The 17,921-nt window shown below is 55.2% G+C and overlaps 1 protein-coding gene across 16 annotated transcripts in view; it reads right to left on the reverse strand.

The window, feature by feature from the left end:
* The window catches only part of MSI2 (musashi RNA binding protein 2), a 191,437-nt gene that overhangs the window by 70,210 nt on the left and 103,306 nt on the right, over positions 1-17,921 (reverse strand). For all 16 annotated transcript variants that reach the window (XR_014185675.1, XR_014185676.1, XR_014185677.1 and 13 more), the window contains one exon: positions 8,664-8,712. Coding sequence is in view for 13 of the 16 variants with exons in the window: in XM_082068879.1 (XP_081925005.1) it covers positions 8,664-8,712 (49 nt within the window). In the remaining 3 variants the exon portion in view is untranslated. The remainder of the gene's footprint in view (positions 1-8,663; positions 8,713-17,921) is intronic.

The raw sequence follows: 17,921 nt of genomic DNA on the forward strand, positions 1-17,921 counted from the left end.
ACCACGGAGTCAGCGCGGACGGACGGAGTCAGCGCGGACGGACGGAGTCAGCGCGGACGGACGGAGTCAGCGCGGACCACGGAGTCAGCGCGGACGGACGGAGTCAACGCGGACGGACGGAGTCAGCGCAGATGGACGGAGTCAGCGCGGACGGACGGAGTCAACGCGGACGGACGGAGTCAGCGCGGACGGACGGAGTCAGCGCGGACGGACGGAGTCAGCGCGGACGGACGGAGTCAACGCGGACAGACGGAGTCAGCGCGGACGGACGGAGTCAGCGCGGACGGACGGAGTCAGCGCGGACGGACGGAGTCAAAGCGGACGGACGGAGTCAGCGCGGACGGACGGAGTCAACGCGGACGGACGGACGGAGTCAACGCGGACAGACGGTGCCCACAAGGAGCCCTGGAAGCCCAGGAGGGGCTGCGCATCCATAGGTGTTTTGCAATGGAGAACAATCTGCCAATGATTACACTAGTCTAAGGTGCTCTTTCTGGTCTAGAAAACACTCGATAAAATAAAAAGAAAAAAAAAACACAACCCAAATCTGCTGACTTGCAGTTTTCTGAAAGAAGCTGTTTCTCAACTTATTCTATCGAATCCAGCAAAAAAAAAGTGCCAGATGTTCTTATTTCAGCTTATATATACAAAAAACATACAGGAATACAGGATAAGCAAAATCACTCCTTGCCAGTACATATTAATCAACCTAATTAAAGAAATCCTCAGTTGAAAGTTAACGTTTTGGGAAAAGCGCTGAGTAGGGGCGAGAGGCGCCGATGAGAAGCGCTGGAGCCCGCGAGCGACACGAGCAGCACGACCCGGAGCAGGAGCCGCGGTCCTCAGAGGGGGCTGCTCCTCCCTGCACACGCAGCGGTGCCGCAGCACACACGGCACACGTCTAAGGCCGGTAATATTAACAGCTGCTAATTTGCTAATACAAGCGGATTGATTAGGTGGAACGTATCCATGCAAGAGCTGTAACCTGTTAACTGCGGGGCAGCGATGTTTCCGTTTGCTCACCCCATGGCCAAGCCCTCCTTCCACAGCACAGTCACCACAAGCTCTTTGCTCGCAGAAGTGGCCCCGGGAGCGATTCCTGCCCCCCGGCGCAGGGCTGGCTCAGCCCTGGGCTCCAGCACCCCGGAGCCACGTACCCGTCCATACACCTGCACAGATACAGCCCACAGCCTGGACCAGAGCCCCCCGAATTAACAACATGTAAACACCAGTGTCCAGAAAGCCAGAAGGGCAGCGGGGATGGCGAGGACGCGGTGCAGCGGAGCCGCTCGAGCAGGACGCGCGGGGGGAAAAGCCTTCTCTACCAGCATTATTTGTGAGACCCGTGTTTCTGCTGAATCTCAAGATTTTGGGGATACGGGACACGTTATGTTTGTTTCAACAGATCACCAGGAGGTTTTACATATGGCAATGACCTTGTAGAATTAAAGGCCTCAGCAGCCCCGGGCGGGAGTGAGGAGGTGGCTGATGGAGAGACGCTCCGCACCGGCGGGGGCAGAGCAGCCCCTCTGCTGGAACACCCTCCCCACCTGCACCAGAAGCCCAGCAGGCAGAGAGCACAGCTCTACAGCTCTACAGACACAGCTCCACAGAGAACAAAAGCTCCTTCCCCCCAGGGCGTGTTGGAGAGGACTCGCCGTCTGCCTTCAGCGACCTGCGGGAGCAGAAAACCGCAGGCGGGGAGCGATCGCTGCGCAGCGTCCCAGCGCTGCCATCTCCCATTCTCGGGCACGGCCGTGCTGCGAGGAGCTGCTGTTCTCTCAAGGTCACCACGCAGATTTTAATTCTGCTGGCTGTAATAAGACTGCCCATCTATGTAAATGTTGCGTTTTGTTCTCCTCCTGTTTCTGGCCTTTCCTCAATTAACATTTTCAAGCAGTCCCACAAGACTGGAAGCAACACCCGCTGATCGCGTCGCTCCTGCATTCTGGGAAGGAAAAGGGGGTGGGTTTCATGGGCTGAGCAGAATCACAAACAAGATCTTATTCACGGTGTTTAGGGTTTCTTGCCATTCACAGATCATCAGGATTTTTGCTAATTTGTCTGTCACTCAACCCGGCTGCTCACAGTGACAATGAGGGTGCTGAGCTGCATTTGGATCCAACGACCCGCTGCCTCCTGCAGGCAGCTCCAGCTGGGCCGATCACGGTGTGTGTCCAACACGCTCCTGGCAGAGCTCACATCCCCGCTTTCCGCAGGGTAACACAACCATTAGCGGAATTTCAAAAAAGTTCTTAACTGTTTGCACAGCTCTTGCTTTGGGTGACCTGGAGAACGTTTCAGAGATGAGGCAGCGCCTGCTGCTCCACCCTGCGCCCTCCAATCCGACCACAGCCCCACCGCACTGAGCTATGGACAGCGGTCAGTACTAAGCCAATGGGAAGGTTTCTCTCTTCAAGGCGGTGACGGTTACCCCCAGATGTCTGGGAGGGAACAGCCCGTTTTCTGCTCACGGTCCTGCCTGCACTGAGCGCTGGACGCCCCCCAGATGGCTCCCGTGAGCCCAGCGCCGCCGTCCCCGCCTTCCCGTGCCTCTGCTCTGCCATCGAGGCACCTGGACATCGGCCTCAGGGCACCTGCAAACCCACCATCTATTGCAGTCCAGCGGTTTCAGGGAGCTTCACTGATATTTGAAAAGCTGTATCATATCTTCTGTAGCCAGGTGCCGCAGAAAACCCCTCTGCAGAGCTGCCGTCACCTCCGCGGGAGGGGACACGGGGGACAGCGCCCGGGACAGAGCCCTTCGGCCACCACCCGTCACTGCCTCGTCGGGGCCATCGGGAGGACGCTGGATAAATCCAGAGGGTCAAAAGCTCTGGCTGTGCAGGGCTCTCCCTCTGGGCAGAGGGAACTGAAGAACCTGCTTACAGGTGTTGGCTCTGGAGACAAGATACAAACGAGGGTTACACACCCACTGTCCTTTACACCAAACTGCTGATATTTACCTTAAAGTCTGACTGCGGAACTGCAGACTTCCAAACTAATTGCTGGGCTGTGTTTGCAGCCTTCACTAGAGGTCGGTGGGACTTTTTTCTTCTTATTGTCTTTGTTAAATGAGAAAATAAAAATGCCGAGCCATCTCCCAAGCGCTGCCGGCGAGCCAATCGCTCCTCTTCCTCACAGGAAGCATTTGCACACACCTGCTCCTCCGGTGCGGCCCGGCCAGGGCAGCTGTTCACTCCTCCTCCTCCTCTGGATGTAATTTTCATTACTGGTATAAAATTAAGCAATAAGGTCTGACAGACAGTACCTAGCTGGGCAATTATTCCCAGCCTCGGGGGGCGTTCCGCAGCGCGGGGCCGGGGCAGAGTGACGGTGACCACCGGGACGTGCAATAATCACCTTGAACGGCGCGGCCGGGAGCCGGATCCGCACTCTGGGGCAGAGCCCAGCGGGACGCGGGGCCAGCCCGGCCCCAGCGCCGTCATTTTCACACTTCACATAAGGTGCCCTGACGCAGCAGCAATAGGCACTAGCCAGGAAATTAAAAGATGAGGGAGACGGATCCAAGAGCTGGCAGCCTGTCCTTTTGGTTTGTGTGCTGGGGCAGCGCTGAGCCCCAGCAGCGCGGCGGGGGCTGCCGCCCCGGCCCTGGGGACACCCTGGCGGTCCCAGCGCACGGCACAGGGGCCAAGGGGGAGGAACTGGCGCCGAAGGGGAGAGCGGGGGACGCGGCCGCAGCCCCGGGCGAACACGAGCCCGGCCCACTGCTCCGCGGTCCCGCCGGGCCGGGGAGATGTGGATGCTGCTCTGCAGCCGCCAACGCCTTGTACGACATGAATATTTATAAGTGAGGATGTAATATTAAAAACATACACATATAAAATATTAATATGGCACATGTCATAGCTGCAATCTAAACAGAGAGGTATGACTGATGGCGTTACCGCTCAGCCATCACCCCTCTCACTGATAGGTCTGTAAATGGTAAATAACATTAACTAATGAATCTTTGCAGCCCTCACGTGAAGTTTGCAAGCAAATATTTGCTTAAAAGGCACTTTAAAAAACCCCCGTCTGCAGCGACTGCTCCCGCCGAGCCCGCGGCAGGAGATGAACAGCCCCTGTCTCGCTCTCCTGGTGTCCTGGGCTGGATCCCACCCCGGCCAGCGCTCCCCTCCGAACAAGCGCAGTCTCTGCAGCCCCGTTCATGAGCTGCTGCCGCTGACAGGGGAATAAAAGCTCGTCTCACCTAGGGAAGCAATAACAATAATATTGCCTCTATTTATATCTTATGTCACGCTTTTCATCCAAAGCCCTTAAAGCACTTTCTGCTCTTAAAAAAACACCAGCGCCACAATCCCGCAGGTCAAACCTGGCGGAACAGCAGCTCTCGCTTTAGCTCCATCCTTCTAAAAGCAAAACTACATGAGAAGGCGAAAGGTTCCTCCTCAAAACACAGGCGACTATCGCCAGACTGCTGCCAAGAAAGCTCTGCTCAAAATGACCAAATTAGGCAATTATTTCCATATATTTTAAGTACTCTTTGCTCAAAACTGCCTGGGGATGCATTTTTAAATGCACATGACCTTGCATTACTTGAGGGAGATGGCAATAAACAAATAATTACAGCGACTCTTAATTATATTTATGTCTCATCTATAAAAACGTCAATTATAACTTCAGAGGGTCATCTACACAACTGAGGCTTTGGCAGCCGGACAGAACACAAAGGGCGATTTCTCTCCTAAGAAAAGCACCGTCCTTCGCCCCGGCCCAGCGACAGCTCCCCAACAACAGCACCGTCCTTCGCCCCGGCCCAGCGACAGCTCCCCACCAACAGCACCGTCCTTCGCCCCGGCCCAGCGACAGCTCCCCAACAACAGCACCATCCTTCACCCCGGCCCAGCGACAGCTCCCCAACAACAGCACCGTCCTTCACCCCGGCCCAGCGACAGCTCTCCACCAACAGCACCGTCCTTCGCCCCGGCCCTGCGACAGCTCCCCACCAACACCCCCGCCTCTCCCAATAAACACATCCATTGCGCCCACTGCTTCACCTGGACAACTTTATGCACCGAAGATGCAAACAGGACTCAGCCTGCCCTGTGTCTCGGTGGCACGAGATGCACAGGCTCGCAGCTTTCAGGCTGGATTCTGCAGTTCTGGACCAAACCCGCACCCCCTGCCCCTGGGGCGGCACAGCCGGCCCTCCCGTCCTCGCGGGCACGGAAACGCCAACCACGCTGCCGCTTCAACGCTTGTCTTGGGGAGATGTCTGAACCCCCAGCACAGGGGATACTGTTTGCATCACACACACTGCCTACCTTTAATTTTGTTTAGTTTTAAGATTAAAGCAGTCCCGATCACATGCTGCCACTTCCCTGCCATTCCCAACCGCCTGAGAGAGTTAATTGATACGGAAATAACTCTGGGCTGTATGGCTTTGAAAAACACGCAGTATTACATTCAATACTGGCAGTTACAGCTGGGGGATTCGATCACTCAGAATCTCTAGTTGTCTTTTTGCAAGTTGAAGCTGCGGGACTGAGACGCGCGGGGAGAGGAGCTGGAGCCGGAGCAGCCGCGGAACGAGACGTGTGGGGAGAGGAGCTGGAGCTGGAGCAGCCATAGAATGAGACGTGCGGGGAGAGGAGCTGGAGCAGCCGCGGGACTGAAACAACACGTCGAGAGGAGCTGGAGCCGGAGCAGCCCCGGGACTGAGACAACACATCGAGAGGAGCTGGAGCCGGAGCAGCTGCAAGACTCGGACAACACGTCGAGAGGAGCTGGAGCCGGAGCAGCCGCGGGACTGAGACAACACATCAAGAGGAGCTGGAGCCGGAGCAGCCGCGGAACGAGACGCGTGGGGAGCGCGTGAGGCCGGACCGGAGCGTCCCACCGCGGTGCCCACCTGGAGCCCTCCCTCGCTCGCCTCTCCCTCCTGCTCCAGAGCTGCGGAAGGAAAGGGGAGCTGCCAAACACACTCCTTTTCCTTCCCACAAAACGCAGAGCAGCCCGCAGCACACGGCGGTTTTTCTCGGTTGTAGTGGACACAACAAACCTGCAAATCCCACGGCCGGGGTCCGGACGGCCCAGGAAGGGCGCAGCACAAGGACGAGCCGTCCGTCCCGCGTGCCGGGCAGCACGTCCGTGTGTCCTGGGGCTGCCGTGCCCCGTCGGGCGAGAAGGACATCGGCATCATCATCATCATCACGCTGCCAGGCTCCCTCCAACCCCACCGATCAATAGCTAATGCTGAACTCCAGATTTTATCTGTGCTTCGCAAGGGTAACAAAATAACACCACCCTCTCTTTTTTCTTTCTCATTACTAAATCCTTTCAAGACTGACCCAGTAACTTTCAGCTCTATGACATTTTAGGCAGAGACGAAAGTGATGGAAGCGAACCTTCCTGAGCGTCTGGAGAACCTGGGGGGTTTTGCTCCCTGTATGAATCACAGCGGTATAGCACAGGGCACAGAAACAGCAGATCACCAACACTTTATTTCTAAGAACAAGTGGCACCCTAACTAAGCCGGCCCGGAGCTACTCGCCGTCTCAGTGCTCGTTCCCTCCGTGCCCATGATCACAACTCGGTGGCCAAGCCAGGAGAACCCTGGCCAGACAACGTTCTACCCACCCTGCTCCAGCAATGAACCCCTCCTGCGATCACACACTCGCAGGTTTTGCAGCCTGCCATTAACACAGCGAGACAGGCAGCCAGGGAACGCAACAGCTTGGAGCCTTCTCTTCCTTACAGAACATCCAGAATAGTCGGACATTAAAAAAGACACCAGCAGAGGCAACAAAGTGGTTCGCTTGATGACATTTTCAATGTTATAAAAGTTATGTGCTCTGTTGGCCAGGCATTAAGTTTTATTTTGAGTGGGTTTTTCAAGCCTTCCCAAGGTATTAATAAAACTGTTCAATGGTGAGCAGGGTTGAAAATGCCCCTTACTATTAAATCTGTGCATTCCCACTCACCAACTGGTGCTGGCCCAGTGCCACGCGTGCAGGGTCACACACACCAGTAATGCACCAGTAACACACCAGTAACGCACACGTGCCAGAACGACATCAACAATCATTCTCAACTTGCTTGCAAGGAAATTCATCTCGCCTCCCAGCAGCAGGGAGCGAATCTCAGTCCTTTCCTTTCCCTTGCTACGCTGGCTATTCCAGGCATGGACTAACTACAGGAAACCACAACGGATATTGTATCTGCCATTTCTCTTTCTCCTGGCTAATTTGAAGATACAGATTGCAACCCGCAAGTGGGTTTAAGAACTGCCATTAACGCTGTCGCTGCACACCGCTGCATTTTAAACACGTTTCCAACACAATCAGAATGTCACAACTTGTAAAATCTGGGGTGATTTTATAAACGATCGATGCGGCAGAACTCGCTTCATCCCACCAGCCCAGCAGCCACTTCATTAGCCTGATGAGCAGTGGCTACCTGGACAGAGAAGGAAAAAATGTCTGAAAAGACATTTGAGCGTGAAGACGAAGAAAACTCTGTACCCACTTTTCACACGTGTCTCTCCCCTCCGGGTGCGCTTGGCGGACAGACCGGAGCCGCGTCCGTGCCCCGCGGCGCAGCCCTCGGCGCCCGCTCCCAGGAATTCCGGCTAATCCCAGCAAATAAGCAGCTCTGTCCTTCACCAAAGGGTCGGGCTGTTCCCTGGGAAGCCCTCGCAAACAGAGCCGACCCTGCGGCCCTCCCTGTCCCCTGCTGGGCACACAGGAGGTAACGTCACCCGGAGTCTGCTCCGGGTCCTTCTGCACCCTTAGACAGCACCTGAGTCCCCAGCCAGGCCGGGGTGCGAGGGCACCCGGCAGAGCAGCTGCGGGAGCCACGAGCTGCTTCCCACGCTGCCCCCAAACGCACGTCACGTTAAAGCGGGGAGGCATCAAACCAACCCCTCTGAAGCGAAGAGGGTCTCCGAGCCTGTCCCCAGCACGGTAGCTGTGCCACAGGTATGTGTGCCCGTTCCCAGGCTTGCAGCGCGGCCGCCGGGCTCGCTCCCTGCAGCAGCAATGACGTGACCCACGCGCCCAGAGACAGACAAGCGTCATTTATTTCCACTGAAAGGAATGGCCATAATATTGAAAATAATCCTCAGCTCATTTCCACAGAACTGTACAAGCAGCGATGAAACCTCGTCTCTCTTGTGAAATATGTGGGGGGAAATTCCTCTCCTGGAGATCCTGCTTATTGTGAGCTGCCGTCACCAGAGGACGAGCAGCCTCAGCTTCAAGGCTCCAGCGTGCCTGAAACCCCAGAAGAGGGGTTTAGCACCTTAATTTCCTGGCGTCTCAGCTTAACTGGCTTCATGCCCAGCTTAATGTAACGCCAGCCTAGCCGCCCTGGTTCAGACGCTCTGCTTCCCTGCAGCCTCATGCACAGCTCCCGGGCTCCACCACCCCCAGGGACGTCATCGAGCCCAACAATGGTCCTCCCGAGGATCAGCCATCCCACTGACCAGGAAAGTCCCCTCGAAGCAGGAAACCCCGCGATGCGGCACCCCGTGCCGAGCAGCCCGGCCCCTGCGAGACCCACGCACGGAGGGGGCGTCTCAAACCAACCGGCGCCGCTGACGCGGCCCCGCGGGCCACCGCGCTGGCGCTGGTTTGTGGCTGTGGCACCATGCAGAAGCTGGCACGAAACGCGATGGCCGAGCTGCCGGTCTCTCTTACCTCTATGCCTGTTGGTCGTCTTGTCAAACATAAGCATGGCGTCCTCTACCTGCAAGACACAAGAGGGGAGATGCGGCCTTAACACACGCGTTCACAGAAACACAACGGACGAGCAGGGAGGGGGAGATAAAGGCAGGAGGAGCCACGACTTGGGCACCATGGGTCAGATCTCCCTGTTTTGCTCAGACTCGGCTCTTCCTTTTGGAATCTGTTGCTTTCAACCCATCCCAGCTGATGTTTCATCCTAAAGCAAAAAAGTGAACATTAGAAGTTCTGCTGCCCTAGAAAGCCAGATATCTGAGCCGCTTTTCCACCGCTCATCTGTCCCCGTCTGTGCCTCATTGCAGCCGTTTCCCTTCCATGGGGAGATAAGGAAGGGCCAGGAGGGGAATCGTGGACGCAAATGGAGGCCACGGCTTCTCCACATCAGAGTCACTGTCCTGGCTGGGAATCAGGAGGTTTCAAGAAGTACGAGCAGGGTAAACGTGGTCAGCCAAGAAAGGACTCAGAGGTTTTGAAAAGGCCTTTTGAAAAGCTAGAGGAGAGAGCGGAGAGAGAGGAGGGCTCGGCATTTCCACTTCACAAGAGAGATGACTGATGAAACGTACTGAAGTGCAACCAAATTGCTTTCAACTTTCATTACTATTTGCATGATTTATTCCACCTCCATTTAATCTGTGCAGCCACACCTAAAATTTTACACTTATTTCAGAAGGATGTTGCACTGCGTTTATTTGCCGGCGTGATCACGTTTACAGCCGTTGCTCAGAGGCCGCAGGAGCTGGGCAGGTTTTGCTGCGCAATCCGTCTGAAAGGAGCGGCGGCCCTGCTGTTCCCGCTGTCAACCAGGCTGGTGGGAACCTCTGTCAGCCTGAACCGCAGGAGTCGCTGGGGAAGGGAGGAGACCTGGCAAGAGAAGGTTTGATTCTCTAAAGGACTCCACTGGTTGCCTGGGGGGCGGGTTTGGGGAGGGGTTTTTTGGTTTGCTTGGGGTTGGGGAACTTTTTCTTCCCCAGTGATTTGTCTGATACTTCCATGTTCTTATATCCTGGCTTTTCATAAATCATTTCTTTTAGCGAAGTGACTTGGCGCAGTTACACACTCTGCACCTTACCCTGTGCCTAAGCCCATCTGAAAACCTCTCCCGAGTCCACTTGTTCTCAACTTCTTCAGTCCGAGCGGTTTGCAAAACGTGTTTGCAATGGCCTGAGACGGAGAACCACGTGTCTCCTCGATGCCCATCTCGAATGAGACCTGAAGATGCTGACGCACTGAAAAATCCAAACCACATTCAGCAGAGAGCCATTTGTCCTGCTGTTTTTCTTTACTCCACGGAAGAAAACTCATGAGTAACATCAGAAGGCAGATAAGGACAGAGCTCCCCTTCCCTGACCACCACCGCTTATCTCTGCTCCAGGGTTATGTTTGCACAGCAACCTTTATTTTTCATTCTCAGAGGTCCTGGCCTCGCTGGAAACACGAATCACACGGCGCAGCTCGTGCTGTTTCCTGGAGCCCCGCGGCTGCGCCCCGGCCCCCGCTCGCCACCCGCCGTCCCCAGGCCCAGCGCTGCTGCACAAGTTCTCAGTCTCCCAGCGTAACCCTCCTGCCCCAACTCCACAGCAGCGCCCAGCCCAGGGAGCTCCTGGCTGGATCCACACGCCCCACGGTGACAGCTCCTCCTGCGGGGACATTCCGGGGGAATGTCTTTAGAAAGGATGCTCGTATTTGTGCTGGGGGTGAGGAGCCATAAGATGAGGCACACACGGTTCCGACCTCGCCCGAGCGCAGCCACGGCCGCCCAGGGCTCCCGGCAGCGCAGAGCTGGAGACTCCAGAGCCGCGGGCCTGAACCTCTTGTGCAGCCTCCTCCTGCTCTTCCAGGCGCTGCCGCGGCAGAGGGGACAGCTCCGGCACGGGAGGGGGCTCTGGCCACGCTGCTCGTTCCTGCTCGCAGGGGGACCGGCCCGTCCCGCCCGCACAGCGCGGCGCCCCCTCCCCGTCCCGCCCGCACAGCGCGGCGCCCCCTCTGCCGCCAGGCCCGCGGCCTCCGGGCAAGCAACGTTTTCTGCCGTGTGTACCGAGGCCCCGCTCTGCTGGCACGCTGATCTTGGCAGAGCCTGGTTTATGCAAATAGAGGCTCATTAGCAGTCCCAGCGTGGCCAGCGCCGAGGTCCCCACCGCGTCCCTCCCCGCGGCGGCTCCCGCTCCGGCACGGCGGCAGCGCCGCGATCGCCAGCAGGGTAGCGCGGCCCGAGCACGCCCTCCACACACAATAATCAGTGGGGTGTTCTTGAAGCCAGCTGGTGCCCCTTCAACAATGTCTAATTGGTTATCTTTTCTGTTTCCTAAGGTCAGAACATTTTATCTCCGTCTCTGCCCTTTCTGGGTTTACCCCACCCTGCGTTATTTTTTAGGGCAGCCATTGTACCAGAAGAATGGCCTCTTTCCTCCATAGTCCGGTGACACAATGAGACTTCTTGAAACCTCCTGAATAGATAAAGTGCAACGGCAAAAGGAAAATTCTATTAACGCTTTGCAAAATAAAACATCTAAGAGCTGGTCAGGCAAGCACGAGAAGAAAATCAATATGGAGAGGGCAGCGCGCTTAGAAAAACTTTTCACCAGTTGCAAAAAGGTGGCGAGGGAGGGGGAGAAAGAAACTCATTAATTCAGAAGCCCATCAACGGTATGGAAATCTGGCAGAACAGCAAGAACTGAATCTACCAGAATTTGAATATTCAAAGGGCTGAATAGAATGAGCAAACCGCGCTGCCTCACACACGGCCCGTTTCTCACGGGTCTCTGTGAATCAAACACAAGCGGTTTGTTCAAGTTTTCACCAAGGAGAAACAAGGGGCGCAGTCGAGGTAACCGGCAGCAAACCTGCAGCAAGCAAGCTGATCCCTGTCTCGGGGGAAGGAAAAACCACAACCCACAGGTGAAACTCAAGCAGACTCAGCAGCTGTGAGCGGCAGAAGTTCCCCCATCCTGCAGTCACCCAACGTGGCTCCAGAATGCGGGACAGCACCTTCACCAGGTCCCGACCCAAAACCTGCACCTCCCACCGCGCTTGTGAACGGGAGAAGGTGGGAGCGGGACGGAGGGGGCGATGGCCACCAGCGGGGGGGGGCACCCAGCGCAGCCGCCCCCCGAGCTCCTGGAAATCCAAAACCTGATATTCCCTTTGAGATGTAGCGTGGCTCAACACGGAGGCTTAAAGGAGCTGGCTAATCTGAACCAATTATCGGCATCAAATGAGAGTGTATTACAAAACGAACAGTCCTGGCGCTTGAGGTAAAGAAGAAAAGAGGACTTGCCAGATAACACCAGTTACAAATGGACACTTAAGCCCAACAGACTCCTCTGTCCCAGCGTACCCCACACATACACCCAATTTAGACCCAGTTTCTTACAGAAAGCCTAACTAATGGGCTTTAGTTTATTTAACATTTTTTTCCATCCACTTGGGCTCTGGGGAAAGGGCTCCAGACTCCTTTAATCACCGCCTGGGAGGAGGAACAGGGGAAAATAGGAGAGAAAAAACCTGGAGGAGCCAACGGCTTTAATAATCCAACAGTTCCCAGGGTTAGTTAAAATATGCCCAACCAGTTCACAAAAGGCTCCACGGAGATAAATGTATTTGATTTTCTTCCACTTTAATGGAGGCATACATTTAACGCAACAAAACCAGGGCGACCTAAATAAAATGACTATTAATTGTACTCAGAAAGGCTCTGAATTTAACGCGACTGATCCAGCCCGGCACAACGTTCTCTGCTCATTCCTCCCCTTTCGGGGGGATTCTGGCCCCTCAGCCCGGGCTCAGCGACCGAGCCCCCGTCCCCACCCGCCTCACCCTGCGCCCCAACGCTGGTTTGGATCAGCGGCTTCACACCTCCCGCTTCTTGTTCCTCCACTGGAACCGAGTTTACTCACTGAGTCAAATCTCCACGGGAAATGCCCATAACTACACTGGATGGGCGCAGCTCTTTACGCCCCACACCCGCACCCAGCCCAGGAAAGGCTCGTCCTGATCCCAGCCCGGAGTTCCCGACACATCCAGAGCCGGCCGGGATGTCCCTGTGTCCCCACAGCGTCCCCAGGACAGAGGGGCCGTTTGCTCCCACACTGCCGAGCAGGTTTGGAGCCACGTTCTCGTCCCTTCGAGGTAAAGAAGAATCAGGACAAACAAACACAACCAAACACGGTGGCAATTCCGACTGTCCTGGGGGAACAGCCAGCACAGCGCGGCGCCGCTCGCCCCGCGGGTCCCCGCTCTGTCCCCGCTCTGTCCCGACCCGGCAGCTCGACAGGCCCAACGCTTCTGCTCTCCGAGAGAAGGGTGCTGGATATCGGGGTCTAATTCCTCAAATTCTTTATACACGCTGCACAACTCCTCCAATATTTTGCTTTCTGAAGCAGAAAAACCTCTTAGCTGCTAGTAAACTGTCAGGTGCTATTATTTTAAATGCGCATGTGAAACCTAAGCGCCAGCACCACGCTTCTGCAGATTTACAGCCTCCCCGCACATAAATTAAGACAAATGCACATCGCACGCCAGACAGTCAGAGAAACCGTCCCCCCACCAGGCCTCTGGGGTTGATTGCAATGGAATTAAACAAAGAAACAAACACTTGAAGCTTTTCTCATCGCTCTGTCATCGCCCGGGCACCCTGGCTGCGGGGCTGGGCCCTCCAGGCTGTGTCCCAGCACCCGTGTCACACGGGACCTGAGTGCGGCTGGTCCCATCCCAGCACCCGTGTCACACCAGACCTGAGTGCGGCTGGTCCCATCCCAGCACCCGTGTCACACGGGACCTGAGTGCGGCTGGTCCCATCCCAGCACCCGTGTCACACGGGACCTGAGTGCGGCTGGTCCCATCCCAGCACCCGTGTCACACGGGACCTGAGTGCGGCTGGTCCCCGTCCCAGCACCCCGCACCGACACCGGGTTTAGCAAACCCCGCACTGACACCGGGTTTAGCAAAGCCCAAAGCCCAGCCCCGCGGGGCTGGAACTACAACGGGAGCTCCCCCTGGGCTGGGACACCCCGGGGTCCCTCTGAGCGCTCCCCGGGCGTGCGGTGACAACCCACCCACCGAGGACCGACACATTACGCACCGTGATCATCATCAATGCCATACTGTGCAGGAGCAAATTCCAGTGCTAGCAATTTCCCCCCCAAGCAGTCAAGGCTTTAAAAAGTCTTCTTCAGCAATTATAGCTAATAAAACTACAATTTTATTCAACACACACATATCATTGTAACTAATTTTGCTCCATCAGGGCTGAAATTAAAACAGTCATTCAATCACGTTAATCTCAGGGCTCGCTCACCAGCCGTGACATGGCAAAGAGCATCCCAAGGGCTTGCCAGAAACCACAGCGGCTACTCCTGGACTCCAAAACGCTCCTGCGAAAACCCAACCCGCTGCTCAACACTTACTGCACCAAGGGGATGCGAGAATGATTAACGCTCTGCAGAAAAGCAGCTTTCCACAGCAGGACAAATTAAAGATGACTCCATAGACCATTTCTCATGAGTTCCTTCTCTGAATTAATAATATGAAGTATTGATGAAAACACGGCTCTTTGCCACGCTCTGATCGAGTTATAAAGTATATGAGGGCTCTTGGAGTTTTCCTTTGACCCGCTGTCTTGGCTGAGAACTCCTCTGGTCCCCACGGGGTTTCCAGCGCGTTAGCTGACACGACTGAACACAGGGCTCCGGTACGACCACAGAACCCGCCCAACCAACAGACAACTCAGGAACACAAACGTTTCCTCCTTCAGCCTCAGGGCTGCAGGGCCACAGCAAAGCCAAGCCTGGGCTGAGCCCTGCAGCCGGGTCTCACCGCCCAGAACGGTTCCTGCAGACCCCGCAGCCGAGCCCAGGGCACACGGACACGGGTAAACAGATCTGACCCAGAGACGTCCCGAGCAGAGGAACCGGATCGAGTTTAAAGAGCTTCCTGCTGCCCTTCTGTAAATACCTGCTGAGTAAGTGTGAAGGTAAGACAAGCACCGCGTTCCTATGCTTCCTGATGCATGAAGGGCTTTTTGATTGCCCAGAGTTTTTAAAAAAGAAGTATGAACAATTGCCACAGTCAGCTCCGGCAACAGGCTCAGCTGCAAAACGGAGTGTGGTTTATTAGCAAAGAAAAACTCATCTAAGTTTCCCTTGACTGTAATGAAAAAAAGTTCCATTTTATTTCCTGCTGGATCTTTTTTCCTTTTATTGTTCTTTTCACAAACTGAATTGCATGTTAAGAACATTTTTCCAGGGCTCTTTGTTCGAAGCAGAACTCTCCTCCCTCGCCCTTCGCTCTCCAGTCAAACGCAGCTCACGTCTCTACAGTCAGCATGGAGAATCCCCTCCCGACCCGGAGCTCCTCGCTCCAGCCCCTCACGCACCGCTGCTGTGATTTTCACATGGTCCAAACTCAGTGATAAACCAGGAGCAGGCGAGTCCTTGGATTTGCTTTCGCAATCTGCTTGAAAAGGAGCAGGAGCTCCCCGGCCCAGCCCGGCTCCCCCGGCAGGAACACCACGGACCAGGCTCCAGCCCCATTTGTGCCTTCACGGCTTTCGACTCGTCCCTCACCTCTTTAAAATACGCCGGGAAGTCTTGATGAGAAGACAGGAGCCCAAAGGCACTTGTGGGAACGGGGCTTTTAAGGCTGTTCGCTGCAGAAAAGCATCGTTACCAGTAACCTCTGTGTAATCACGGTCGATAACGCGCCCGGCCCGCGCTGTCCCGTGTCTGACGAGCAGCTCTGGGTGTTAAACACCGCTTGATTTGAGCTGAGCATCACCTTGGGCTGCGGGGATGGGGTTTAAACAGCACCTTGATTCTCTGGCCCTCAGCTCCGGGTCAGGCTGCGGGAGACGCTGGGAAAGGCGATTTGCCAGGAGAACAGGCTGGTGAGGCCGAGTCCGATGTTAAAGGAACGCGATGAGTGGGGTGGTGCGGCCGGGCCCCACGGCAGGCGCTTCGGATGGACACCCAACGCCCACGGACCGCGGTCACCGGTGGGTAAACTGAGCTTCACACGTGTCAACAACGCAAGCGCTCATCAGCTTGACAGAGCCTCGCCCAGCCATTTAAACCCAGGTTCAGCTGCAATTTTTAATTACCACAGGCCAGCACAGGGATTACCGGCATAATCACCATGTCCAGATTTCTGCAATGACGTTACTACTCTTTTAAAGCCTATTGCAGAAAAAACCCTGCGTTTTCTACTGGGGGTTTTTGTTTTGCTTAAAACAACATGGAAGCCGTTCAACCTCCCGCAGCTGCTCACACCACCAACAGGATTTCTGTGGAAAAGGAACATTTTATAAATTAACATTTTAAAAACGATCCTCCTCGCCCTTATTATCCATGTAACGGGGATTCGAGGCACAGGCGGAGGGTTAAACTTCAGTACAAATGCACGATGGTTGAATAACGCCTTCCACATGACAACGCCTGTTTCCTGAGAGCATCACACGTGGTGCCACGCTAAACACTTTGGTTACTTTTCACACTTTGGTCCGACTCATTGTTTTTTAAAAGATGGCTTATTTTTGCTGTTGCCCAAAATAACGTCTATTTGCAAGTGTTTTCCAGGGCTGCCATTCCCAGCCACCCCATCCCTGTGCACCAGCACACGGACACGAGCACACACGGGACATTCGCCCTTTGTCTCGTGTCCCCAACACCCTGTTGTTCTCCCCTCGCTCACCCACACTGGGACATTGCGGCACAAAAAGGGCAAAACAAAGGACAAAAAACCACCCAAGTAAAGGCCGTTCCCACCTTTCCGCTCCTCGCTCCCCAGCCCCGCACAACCACCCGTCCCTCCTCTTCCTCCTCCTCCTCCTCCTCCTCCTCCTCGCCGGGCACAACCGCTGCCTCGGACGCTTTGTTTGAAACCTCTTGGCTTCAAACGCTTTGTACGTCTTGCCCCAAAGCGGTTTGAATGGATTACGTCCTGGTGATGAATCTCTCCTAGAAATGGTGCAAGAGGCTCTTGAATCACGGCAAACAGGCTCGGTAAATCAAACACGGCAAAACGGGCAAAGCGAGGGTTGGGGTGTTAAGAAGCCGGTGACGGGTCCACGCGCCGATCCCGCAGCCCTGCAAAGACGTCCTTTGGAGATGTGCATACACGTATGGTTTTAACTTTGCTTCACTGACTACACTTTATTATGCCAAAATAACGCAAGATACAATAATTAAGCTGCGATCTCAGCGGATTGTTCACAATGATAATTCCACCTTTGTAATTCAGCTTCAAAAAACCCCCCTTTGTTCTGTCTTATTACACAGATTCTGGTATCATTCAAGTATATTAACTGCAGCCTATTACTGTCACACAAAAATGCTCCCTGAGCCATAGCAAAAGGCTCCCCAGACAAAACTTTATGTCATGTTAATCCAAGCTTTAATAACTATGAGGATATATAACTGTATTCTAATTGTGCTTTGTGTTTCTGAGCACAAAAACCAGGAGATATCAAAAGTGACAGAGGCAACGCTCCTCAAAGGCGGCAGCTCGCGGCCGGGCCGGCTCTGCCCGCTGCACCGGCGCCAATTCAGCCCCGGTCCCGGCCAGGCCAGAGCGCCGCAGCTGGTACCGCTGCGCCAATTAACACCCTCTGAAACAGCACTTAAACTGGGACAATCAGTATTATGGAAATGGGACATATTTAATTCTTGAGTGTCTGCTGAGAACGTTGCATGACGAAGGGCTGTGGTAAGCACAGCGCTCATTTTGTAGCCAACGCTTAAAATGGGCAAGGGGAAAAAAGGAAAGGAAAAGAGAGAGAGAGAAAAATAACCTGCAGACAAGCAATGAAAGGATTTACGAACTTATAACAGTGTATTTTCAAGGTGCTGGCTGCAAGCTGGGAAACGTTTCTTTAGAAAGAGTAGAAGGATCCGTCCCAGTCCCACGAGGCTGAGGCAAATGTGTTCTCCTTAGGCTATTGCTCGCCCACCTTTAAGCGTTTATCCCCCTCCCGCCAGGAAGGTTCCAGTGCTGATCCAGCTGGACCCACAACCGGCTTCGGAGGAACATCTACAACCACCAGCCAAACCGCGCGGACGCCACACGCACGCCGCACGCACGCCGCATGCCGCACGGACGCCGCACGCACGCCGCACACACGCCGCATGCACGCCGCACGGACGCCGCACGCACGCCGCACGCACGCCGCACGCACGCCGCGCGCCCTTGCCCCCCGGAGCTCCCCCGGCCCACGCGCGCTGC

Source organism: Streptopelia decaocto, assembly GCF_964273445.1.
Source record: "Streptopelia decaocto genome assembly, chromosome: 18".
NCBI lineage: Eukaryota > Metazoa > Chordata > Aves > Columbiformes > Columbidae > Streptopelia > Streptopelia decaocto.